The sequence below is a fragment of the Vidua macroura genome, chromosome 4 (genome assembly GCF_024509145.1).
Source record: "Vidua macroura isolate BioBank_ID:100142 chromosome 4, ASM2450914v1, whole genome shotgun sequence".
Classification (NCBI taxonomy): Eukaryota; Metazoa; Chordata; class Aves; order Passeriformes; family Viduidae; genus Vidua; species Vidua macroura.
This window is the reverse complement of record NC_071574.1, coordinates 35131807-35144770: the sequence shown is the minus strand read 5'-3', so window position 1 is coordinate 35144770 and position 12964 is coordinate 35131807. Positions and strand designations below refer to the sequence as shown.

The 12964-nt window shown below is 35.0% G+C and overlaps 1 protein-coding gene across 1 annotated transcript in view; it reads right to left on the bottom strand.

Moving 5' to 3' along the window:
* Positions 1-12964, bottom strand: part of TLL1 (tolloid like 1) — a 126560-nt gene that overhangs the window by 69000 nt on the left and 44596 nt on the right. Inside the window, exon 2 of the mRNA XM_053975458.1 lies at positions 1607-1717. Within this exon, the coding sequence (XP_053831433.1) occupies positions 1607-1717 (111 nt within the window). The remainder of the gene's footprint in view (positions 1-1606; positions 1718-12964) is intronic.

Here is a 12964-nt window from a genome sequence, read left to right as displayed (position 1 = left end):
TAATCCTACTGATCATCACAACTGCATTGACTCTTGTTGTGCAATAAAGGTAGAAAAAATTGATGCAATGCGTTAGCAGTACTTAACAGGGTGATTCGATATCCTGAATAGGATACCATCCACAAGAAAAGGTAATGTGCGTATCACAAAACACATAAAAAAGAACAACTAACTATTAGAAAAGAAATATAATTTTAAAAATGCTTAGAAATTTATATTTTTGTGTGGAAATTAAAAAATAATAGTAACTTTGCAGTTAAAAGAAAAAGTAGAAAAGCAAAAAGAAGCAGGAATCAGCAAGCCAAAGAAATCACTTGACTGGATCCACTTTAAGGGGAAATGACCAATGTTGTTCTACATTTTTTCAACAAAACTAGTGCCTGAGATATCTTCAAAGGCAATTAAAACTATTTGTTTGGAGGAGAGGAGAGCAGAGAGACCACTAATTCTATTAACATTTTAAAATCCAATGCAGATCTAGATGTGATCAAAAGTTTTCCTGTTTTGGAAAAACTAGTGGATGGGAAAGGAGATAAAATAAATTTTCAAGTTGTCATAAAAATACTCTAATCCCAGCATCTATCCAGAATGAGTAAAAATATTTTTATATGTATCAATATTGAAAGCTTAAATTCAAAATTGCTTCTTTGGTCTGAAATTTTTTTTTCCACATATCAGGAATAAATTATGGTAGCTCAGTTCAGGCACACATAAAACATGCTTAAGAGAAAACAAATTTCAATAATACATTTTTGCATCTTCTAATAGTATTTTTTTTTCCAGACTATTTCTCAGTAAGCTGGCTTTCTTGGTATCATAACCTGAAAGTTTACAAATTCTCAGTTATCAATTTACAAATCACAGCCTGAAAGCATACATATTTTTAGACATTAGACAGACATCCATTTAGGCATGGATTATGTTTTCTCTCTTGCAAACAGACATTTACACATAAATAAAAAAAAAAATCTCTTTATCTATCTGTCTGAATACCCAGCTACCTCTGTTAATCAGATTGCAGCTTCTGGTGCTAATGCATTGTATGTTAACAATAGTATAGAAACGTGTATTAAAATGTCAATTAAATAGTTGGTTTTTTAGACAAGGCAAATCTAGCAAGGATGACGAACACATTCTAGTGTTTCCTCTAGGTCTGGGTACAGAACTGGATGAAACAGTAAAAAAAAAAAAAAAATCAAAAGGAGGTGCTGCAATGCCAAGCTTCCAATTTTGCCTCCAGGATACCACATATGTTCTCCATAGTGTGTTTGGGCTCTGCTATCAGGAACTTTCAGTGATGAAATCAAAGCTTTGTACAATTTCCTTTCCCACATGACCACCTGCAGAGTAGACACTAATCTTCCTACCAGTTTCTGCTCCTCAATTCAACAAGATATTTTTAAACAGAAATGATGGAATAAAATTAATTGTTTTGCTTCTCTTTTCCCTAATGTGAACCGATAGTTTTTGTTTAATAACTCTTCTAAGTGTAAACTAATGTTATCCAAGACATTATACTGACTTTCCACATTTAAAACACAGATTGCCTTCTGCACAGAATTAGCTAACAGGAAAAATAAATTAAAACAAGGTTGAAATAGCATACCTGTATTATGGCCAAGTCTTTCGTTGGAGTGCTGCGTAAGGTCAATCGTCCTGTCAATTTGAAAGATTTTTAAGTCTTCATCATCTAAGGCAATATCTCCCCAAAAGACAGCTTTAAATAAAAAAGAGCTCAATTTAATTAAAGAATTATTTGGACAATAAAGCCAGTCTGAAGAATATAATGCCATGTTTACAACCTTTGGGAAACTATATGACAAACACATATTTACATCACATGTATTTCCTTACTGATCTATATTTTTTCTATGGAGAAAATAAGAAAACTACCTACTAAAAGACTAATAACTTATTCCAGAATCTTAGTCTATTTGGTTTCTTTGTGCATTACCTAAATGCAGTAAATTAAATCTAGAGTCATTCTATTAATAATTTTTTAGCATGTAGTTTTCTCTGTGTAAATACAACAAAGCATAAAAGACCCTGAGATGTGAATATTTGAACTATGAAGTAAAACCTATACATTTCTGAGAAAACTGAACCTTTACGTTTCCTAACATCTTTCTAAAAATAGTAATTATCTGAAGGAGTTTTTATTATGTTTCAGTTGCTTTCTATATTACATTATGTTTTGCTCAGATAATTAAATCTCTTTTCTGTTAAACTAAGAAAAGAAAAACCCTTTATTTTTTATTTTCCTTTCAGTTTATTTGTATGCTTTCCTTTTATAGTTAATCTCACGATTAGGATGCTTTCAAATTTTTACTTTTCATCCAATCTCTTTATAACCTTCCTTTGGCCTTTTTGGTGGATTTCTTCCTCTCTCTTTGCTTTTTCTTTTGCTCTATTTTCTTTCACATTTTTTATTTTTCACTTTTTCATAGGTAACTCATCTTCCCTATGCTGCCTCTACAACTCAGTGGACCATGATACAATCCCACTTCCAGGAATTTGGGATCTATAACCTCAAACTTTCATCTCCACCTATTTTTGCTGAGATTTTATCCTGAGATCTCCATGCCAATTCAAACTTAGCATTAAAGCTGAACTCAACAGCCATATTCTCAACTGCTGGGAATGAAGTCAACAGAGCATGTACCAATTAACAGGAGCTGAAAGTGGTTATTTATAATCATTATCCAAATTCCTCCTTTTCCTGTTCCCTCAGAGTCACAAAACCCCTGGATTCAATCTCGGTGTCATCTCCAACTCCTTTCCTTCTTTCCCCCATCGAGAGAGACATCAGTAACTGCTTGGTTGTTACATAGCTCTACAGCAAACTTTCTTCACTTCCATCCAAATAAACCCTAGTCCAAAGTCCAGCTGTTACCAAATCAACCTCTCTAGCTTTCCTCCACTCAAACTGATCCTAAACATTACTGTTAATTGTATTCTTCTTCTGTCTGTTTTTTATATCACACTTTAAAGACCACTCATCAGACAATATTCTCATCACAGTAGTTTCATGTTGCTGCAAATGCTACCCATTTCTCAGAATATGATGCTCGCATTCATTGGTGTTGAACTAAATCCACTTAAAAAAGAGTTTTTACTTAAGCAAAAAGATACGTATTTTTAAATAACTCCAAGATATTGTATTGCTTCCTCCAACTTACATGATTTTTCCTGAATAAAAGGCAACTATGAGAAATTACATTGAATATGCCTTTAGCCTGCCTTGTAAAATACCTTTAAAACACAGATCATCTACACAGTGTTAATAATTAAATTATTAGTGAAATTAAAAATTAACCTTTTCAATTCAAAATATAACCAACATTTTATGTCTCCTCCAAATATTAATATTTCCACACACATAATTTTTTTACACAAGATAATGGTTCTTAGAAACCACAAGCACTTGAGACAATTACTGAAATTGTTCAGTCAGCACATTGTGGAATAGTGTCCTTCCAAGGGTCACTGTTGTCATGCTCATGTTGGACACACTGGGGACATCATTCCTCTAGCTAACCTCTTCTCACCAGTGATGGTTTTACCATCACATCCATCAAGACACAAAGCCAGTGACAGCTCAAGATGTTTGGGTCTCTTTTCCCTTAAGCTTCTAGGAAAAAAAAAAAATCTCAAATTATCAGGGTTTTGAACAGTGAAGGAAAAAAGTCAGTAGTCTCCATCTGGTTGAGCTAAATATTGTTTACTTTTATAAACATCTTCTGGAGTTTTCTCTTGAATGCCATTCATAAGGGGGACCTCTGTACAAGCACGTGGAAAGATTGCAAACTTGAACAATCAGAACAAAGTTGTAAAAGGAAGAAATAATTAATATTTCTGCCTTTAGAGACACAGTGTGCCCCAGCAGAGGTCACACAGATTGCCCACACCAAACTCGCTGAAGTGCTAAAGCTTAGTAGCAAGGCCATTTTACTTTCCTGTTGATACTGAGAGTTAACAAAATGAAGATTCCAAATTAACAACGGATGATGCAAAAGAAAGCCCACTAACAGAAACATATTAGCAGAAATCACTGGTTTCTGTGTGTAAGACTGATGTATAAATAGGAAAACCCAAGGCAAATCAAACTTCCTACTTACAATAAAGTAGAAAAAAATTGGAAAATATCTGCCTTAGTCCTGATGATGCATCTTTATCACTTTCATCACTTCACTGTGGTAACATTCACTTAAAGATGAAAATTCAAATAGAAATACCAATTTGTGTGAATTTGTCTGACATAAAAGTATCAAATTTGTGTGTATATATATAAAATATACCTTAGTATTCAGGCAGCATGTAGTAACTTTGTTGCCTTAGAAAGGAAAAGAAAGCTATTTTTGTTAGACATCTGCAGCATTAGCTAGTTTTTGATTAGAAACCAAGGACAAGGTTGAGTTTACCAACCACATATAATATATAATGTAACCACAGTAATATAATAATAAGTGCTCATACAAGTGTCACATAACTGTAAACAAGTAAGCTATGTGACCAATACAGCCACATTCTCTGACATACTAAAGAAATATGAGCAACCACTAACATCAGAAATAGATAAGATTATTTGATTAAAATTATAATGGAAAGTTTGGAACTTTCTTCAGGCCACTGGCTTATTTTACTCTAGGCAATTCTGTTTTGCAGAAGGCAATAAACATGCCAAAACACAGAAACCTTGCTACAATTGTCTCACTTGACTTTAGCAACAACCTAATAAGTGTCACTTTATTTCTACTGAACTAAACCTCTGATCTTCTGGATTAATTTAACTTTACCAAGCAAAAGAAACAACTTTTAACTGGATGTGCTTAAATTTCAGTGCAGTCCAAGCAATCAGCAACTGAGACAAAAAGGGAGGTGATAACTGTTTTTTTTAAATTTCACCTTTTTTCCAATTAAAGGTCTGCAGTGAATATTAATTCTGCCCTTCAAAGCCTAAAGCACAACCCTGACAGAATTATCAAAAAAGTTTAAAAATTATCCCATATAACTATTCAAAGTATCCTTTAATTTTTGGGAATGCCAGTTTAAGTGTCAAAATACTTTGTAACAAGAGAAGACCATAGCTTTATCTCCTGCCTTAAAGTTTTTATGGCCTGAAACCATCTGAAGAAGTCACTCCATATACTTCATCATGTCACAAACCAATGGTAACGTTACAGAAAGCAAGCAGAGGATTGTTTGGGTATGCAAGGCATGATGTTAAAGGCTTTGCTAAGAGCATGTTAGGATTAAGAGCTTTAGTTGCTCCCTCTAAGGAACTTCTGACAGACTTGATCAGTTCAGATGTTCACTCATTTTTCACACATATTTAATTCTTATGTTTCATCTGGAAAATTAATAAGAATTGATAATCAACTGACTAGGCAAGAAAACAAAACTGAAACAAATGGACAGAAAAACTTTTAAAGTGATCCAAACAGAACTTTAATGTACCTCTACTTATTTATGGTTGTGTCATATTATCTCTTATCCTACCTATTTATTCAATGATCACAAAAACTTGATCTTACAGATGGCTTTTGCATTTAATGTGAAATTGCAAGACTGACAATAAACTTAAGAAATATCTGTTGAAAATCTGAGACAGTATTAATTGTAGAGAAAAAGTATTTCAAATAGCTTTTATTATACAAAGGTTCTTAAGAAAGAAGAAAATGGACCTTTTTGTCCAATACTTGATAAAGACCCTGTCATACCAGATTTCATGCCTGTTAGTTTTTGTTTTCTATTTTTATATGATTTATACAGCCACAACATTAAGCACTTACACAAATTCAACAGAGAATATATGCATTTGTTTCAGAAAGGTGGACAAAACCTGGTTATGCAGTAAAGGCATGTTCTTCTGTAACAGTGGAAAAGAATTTTTGTGGAGCTGTTAAAATAGAGAAGACACTTAACCAGCAGATGCAGTTCTGCTTTCACACAACTCAAAAGCTCTCAGTTAAACAGCACCTTCCAAAAGGTCTTATAAAGACAAAACACTGCCACGAAAGCAGCTAAGTTTGCAACCTGTAACCAATTAGCTCACAAGCATGAAAACAAACAGGAAAATAAGTAGGTTGTAAAATATATTTTCCATCCAGAGAACCACACCTTAATATTGCCACACAAACCACATTAATGGGAAGAAAATTAAGATTATCTGTAAACTATAGCTCAAGCACAGGAACTACAGCTACGCTCTACTACTTGTAACAGGATCTATTATTTCATGATAAATAATTAGTATGCATCTGTAAACTTTTCTGTGCTAATCTACTCTCTTCTAAAAAGACCATCAGCACAAAAAATACCCAGTATTCTAAAGGAATAAAATATGCTACTAAGGACATGAAAGAAACATAAATTTATAAAGTAATTGCGAAAAAAGATTTGAACTATTTTATGTTTATGGATGTACACACATGGTATGCGTCAATGAGCATATACAGTGAGAATAAAAACATCTTTCACAACTTTCAAGATGTTTGGAAGAAAGAAATTATTTGCTAAATAGCATAGGGCTGCAATATGTAGCAGGATAGCTCATTCTAGGATTTGAAATAACAATTAACTGTAAGTCTGCAAAATATAGACAGGAGTATGTTCTTATAATTGCAATAGCAGAATTATCTACTTTAAGCTTCATCACAATTCCTCCTACATTTTTGCTTTTTAAAACTCAAATCATAAGCAGCCATTTTTTAATAAAATATATTCCTGCTAGCATTCATACCAATGTTAGTAAGTTGGGATTGCTAGTGTTTGTCCCTAGAGCACAGCAGCACAGCCGAAGAAAACCAACTTGACCTTGGGGTAGGTTGGGAGCTCAGCTATCCACCAGAGACCAACACCACCCAGAAACCATTCCCAGGGCCTGATTTGCTCTGATGACTCCACAGGCTAGAAACATGTTCAACTGAGATCTTCTCAAATTGATATGTAAACTGTGATCTTGTCCTGTGAGCAGAGGCAGAATTTTGTCAGGGGGATTATTCCTGTACTGAGAAGGTACCAATGACAGGATTAAGGCAATACTAGAAGACATTTCAAAAGCAAAGCCTCAAATTTTGGTATGCTACTGGGAGCGCACAGAAGCACAAGAAGTTTGTGCTTTATCCCCATTGCAGAAGCTGCCAAGAATGGACAACAAAAGATATTAAATAGAAAACTTCAAGGCATAACAAGGAAATCTGAAGAGCTCCTTTAACATCCTTAAAGGTGAGGTGCCCAACACAAAGCAAAGCCTGCCCAGTAATTCATGCCGTAGGAGGTGCCAGAAATGTGCTGGACAGCTTCAGGGCAGATATTCATCTAAATCCACATATACAGCAGTTCTAATTAGCAGACTCTTCTATAGCTGAGTCATTGAGCACTTCCCTGTAACAACACAGCTATGTGCACTATGTTCTGTCTTGGTGAGTCACTCTATTCCATACAATCCATTCACAATTTATATAACTGCCTCTAAATCTGGACATAAAATGGAAAGATTAAAGCTAAGTAAGTAAAGAAAATTTTACCTCATTACAAGGACAGCAACATACACTACTGTAACAAACCTTATTCTGCATTGCAGTGTTTGCTTTTGTTCTCCCTGGCTGCAACACTATATTATCATTGTCTTCAAATTATTTCAGTCTTTCCAAGATTTTCAGGTCCAATACACTTTTTTTTTTTTTTTTAGAAATTATCTGAGAACAAAATAGAGCAAATACACAGCAAAAGACCTTGTGTACAACCATGAGCATAACACTGCATGCCATACCCTGAACTCTTTCTATCACTGTTCATCACAAGTGCTACCTTCAGTTGTAACTGTGCAATAAATTCCCATGTTGCTATACAGAGCTCACAAAACTTTCAAGAGAAAGTAATTTAATCAAGTGTTGGATAACTATCCAAATCAATTTGCCTTTTTATTGGACAAAAATATGACAGAAAAGGGAAGTTAATTGAAACTTTAGCAGCATGAAATAGAAGACCAAGGTAGCCTATTTTCAAAGGCACATCAAAAATTAGCTATTTCATTATTTTCAGTATGCAGCATTTCCAAATCTGCCAACTCTATCTAAGCAATTGTCACAGAAGTAACAGATATATACTGAAATAACTTATATACTTGAAAAAGCTCATACAGGCACACCTGAAAAGGAATGTAACACCTCTGATAAGCTGCTTCCATGTTTCCACATAAATGATATAAAATAGCAAGTTCATCAACACTTATACCAACTCTGTTTTTCAAACTTGCAATCAGAAAACAATTGTCCCTAAGCAAAGGATCATTTCCACTTTATCAGAAAATAATGACAGAGTACTTTAAACACCTCCAGACTGTACACCAGTTGGAAGTTCATTCCTCCATGCTTTTGAATGTGGCATCCCTTGACAACAACTCAGATGGACACACAAAGTTATCCAGAAATCAGCTAGCTTGTATGTGTTAGTGATGTGGCCTTAGATGAACAAATTTTAATGCAATTTACTAGAATCTTTTATGACACTATTTCCATGTTGGCAGCATTACCTGCAACTCACCAATGTCTCATGTCATCCACCTCTAGAAATCTTCCCAGTGTTCCCCATGCACAACATTTCCTTCCTTTGACCATGTGTTCACATTTACAGGTAGGATGTTGGCAAGGCAACATCCCTATTGGGATATTCAGGTACAATATACTTTCTTAGAAATCATTAAAAGACAGGGCAACTAACAGGGAACTAACTCCTTCTTGTTGCTCCCAAGTTACACTTATGGAGCCCCATCTGAGGTACATTTCACTACGGCCACTCCACACTATTTTCCAGGAAGTGACTACCAAACTGACCCAACTAGGATAGAAAAATCAAAAGGTAGGACCTGACTGGGAACACAAAAACAGCTCTTCTCCAAAGGTAGGAGAAGAGAAATAATTGCTGGAAAGCCATCCACCATCCTACAGAGTCAACTCACTCCAGACAGCCCTGCCAGGAGCACGGCAGTCACATCACATGCAGGTGGGCTACAAAGTGAGTGGCATGCAGCACTGGGGCTTGTCCTGATTTTTTCAAAGCATGAAACACCTCATATAAAACAATACTCATGAGAAAAATAGAATAATTGTGACACCCTTTATCAGAGTAGAACCTTCACTTGCCAAAGCGACACTTGTAGAGCTTGATCTTTTTGAAAGGGGACACTAATTATGCATCTTCATGGCACAGATAAATCTCAATTTACAGATAGCCATTTACTCTGAGCTAATTCCAGTTTTTACTTTGTTTTTAATTTCAAAACAGTGATTTTTTCAATTCCATTTTCCTTCTGCTTTTTTTTTAGTGACAATTTTCATATTTCTTTAAAATTAGTACAATAACAATAAAAACTTCAAAAAAGCAAAGACAATTGTGACCAAAGTCACAATCTTAGGTAAAAGGACAATTTTCTCTCCTAAATTTACTGCAAGGTGTTTTGAGGATAGGCTCTTGAATATTGCAACAGCTTCTCTGTGAAAGGTTTTGTTCTTGGTTAAGCTGCTCAACCTGGCAAGCTTCCTGACTTTCAGTAACTATTTTCTTTTTTTATGCAAGATCATCATCAACACCACACATACTTTGTATCTGGTAAAATCGACTCCTCATATAATGGGTTAACCACTCAACTGAATGCAAAGGACACTGCTCAGCAAACAGTAAAGGTGCCTGCACACTGTTGGCAAAAATAAGCAGCTACACAAAGAACTTTTCTTCACCACTCATATCTGGCCTCAGGCCAGATATTGGCAAAACAAAGCTACAGAGAAATCATCTCAAGGAGACCCACTTATCCATCCTACTATTAATATTTCTTATTATAATTTTCTACAATTTCAAGTTTTTAGTATGCAGAAACAGTTAGGAGCTTAATAAAAGATTAATTGAAACATGAGGCTTTCTACAGAGCAGTTATTAACCACTTTGAAAGGAAAGCCATAGCCAGAAACCAGTGAGTCTTGAGAAGATCCATGAGTGCCAAAAATATAGGGCAATCACAGATGTTTGTTACCACAGCAAATGCTGACCTGCTTTATGTGAAACCACATGCAAGAAAACCATCATTTCCTGGCCCTGTTACTCCTCTTCCTGGACTGTTACTCCTTCTGCCACTGAATAGCAGAGTGGTGAAAACAATTCTCCATCTTCCTGGGAAAGTTGTTTAACACCCCTAGTAGAAACCATTGCAGCAATATTAGCTGAACTTCAATTTAGTGATAACTGACTGTGACTTCTGGCATAGGAAAAGAAGGCTGACAGGTCATGAGGGGTTCTTTTGCTGTTCCCAGACACCTGCAAATGCTGACTTCTTCTGCTATAGCTAGCTTTATTAAGGAGACTAGAAAAATATACCAGGGGGCAAATTCAGATCTATAATACCACAACAGTCATAATTACCCCAGATAGTCCTGTGTGACCACCATAATATTCACCTTCATTTTACTTTGAAACTCCATTACCCTGGATAGCCTTAGGGTCAAGATCTACAAAATTAATTATATGGGTATGCTTTCTTATAACAGAAAAAAAAAAAAAAAAAAAAAGGCTCCATGAGGCAAAATTATCACTCTTCAAGTGAAATCTTTTTTTTAATATTGAAAACTCATAAACATATAAGACTGAAAAGACAAAAAATCTAGTTTCTTCTGAAATTAAGAACAGATTTTAATTATTTTAGTTACTTAGAGAATAGGGAAATGGATAACTTCAGAAATAAGCAACATATAGATGAATGGAGAAAAATCTTTGTTGGAAAGCAAGTTGTCAGTCTGAGTGTGCCACCTACATGAAACAGCTGTTAGGGCTGAGACAGACACAGCAGCTGCTACAAGGCCTCCCCAAAGATGCAACTCTTAGACATTTTCGTTCAAACACCAAGAAAACAGAATATCAGCACCAAACCAAGTGAATTACAAGCCAACAGATACTGCATGGCACAAAACAAAAGGTTAGTTTAAGTAGCTAAAAAGATAGAGGTGAAATCTTTTATATGCTTTTCCAATCTCCAGACTTCAGGAAAGAAAAAAGGTAACTTCCAAACCATTCCACAGAGTTGAGGTGTGATTGAATTTTATGGATTTCAGAGAATAAAATCCCTTTCAAAGATGAAGAACAAGATTTAAAAAAATATTTATACATAAATAAACTACTGCTGGTATGGGACAAATCAGATTTGATCTCAACTTCAATTTAACATCCCAGCTGTTCAGTGACAGTAAGTTACAAAATTAAGTAAAAAAATTATTGTTCCTGATAAGATGAAGGATTAAATTTATATACACTACAGGAGAGTAGTAGTTTCCTGGTCTTACACCTTTGTAAGCATATTTCCATGGGTACTTTCTTCTTCCACAACACCCAGGCAAATCAGATATGACTGGTTTTCCCTGAAAGAATCCTGGTACAAGGACAGCACAACCATGGCCAAAACCAGCAGAGCACAAGCACTGCACAGCAACCCTGAGAGGGAAGCAGCAGCAGCAATCTAGGGAGAGGAAACACAATTTTTAAAAAATTTTAAAAGGAATAACTACTTAGATAAGCTATCTGGATCTTGCAATACCAGTCTTCAAGAAATTCCACAACCATAACATCTTTCCTCTAGTGTTACAGGTTGTTACCATAGGGGATAAGGAACTCAGTAATCAGGGAGAGAACTCCCCTAGTAATTTTGTTCTGCTATGACAATAAAAGGCCACAGCAACACTCTCTTTATAACTCAGCATTAGAACATAATAAGCATGTCATAATAAAGTTGTAATAAAGCAAGCACTGATATATGAGGAGAACCTCCCCTTCTGTACCTTTTCCTCATCTATGGGAAATGAAAAAAATGTTCATTTTCTCACAGACATAAAATCCCAAGTAGGCTAAAATAGTACCTTGAAAACAGAAAATCCTGAATAATCATTAAATGCAACCAAAGATTTATACAGAAGGCCAAATGGCACAGAAAAGAAAGTGCATATCTAAGGGATTATCTGGCATTCAGGATCAAGGTTGTCATCATACCATATGAAATAAATATTGCTCCATTTGCATCATCTTATATTTAAACATGGAGAATTATTAAACTGTATGTAAATAAACCCCTATTATAGGTTTCAGAAGTAATTTTCATTATCAGCTGCAGCTTCCTGTTTCCATCATTTTTGCCAGGAACCTCACTTAAGTCATTCCATCTCATATTTTAGCACATCATTCTGTGACTTGGCTCTGTGAAAAAGACAAGGAAAGAGACTAAATAGCTCTTAATGCTGCTTTTTTTGGCAGTGATCCAGTGCTTAATACAGTCAGTTCTGGGTATTGGACCAAGGCAATTCTACATTTCTGTCTTCATATTCAGTAGCTGTCTCCTACCACATTTTTTTTCTTACCAGAGTACAAATGTTAGTCAATAAAGCTAAGAAGTTGAAGCCTGATTCCTTAACTCTGTATCATCCAATTCATGCAATCATTTAAAATAGAAATGATGAGTCTCATGCATCACAACTATTTTCCTTGCTTGCCTCTGAATACTGTTTCCTCCCTCTCCCTCCCCCCACATTTGTAATTTAAGTGGTTGGGTTTTATTTTCCCATGGAGACTCTGTACAGCTGCTGATTATTTTTTGGACACAGCAAGTAAAAGAGAAAGTGAAAAACTAGCCTCAGAGTTAGTGAGGTGACAGTAAATGTACAGTGATAAAGTATTGATGTTGTCCAATGCCTAATACCAAGTTATTAAGTAGAATTTAATATTTGATGCATCTGATTCTTACATAGCTTAATATTCTGAGCAATTTTAGACATGAGAATACTTGAGACAGAACTTATTCCATCATTGTAATATTCTGCCTCTTGATGAAACAATGAAACTTCATTTCATCTTTGCATTTATTTGTTTGCTCTTGAAAAGCACTATTCACAGCCTAACTGCTAAAAGCTTTTTTAAATCCTTGTTT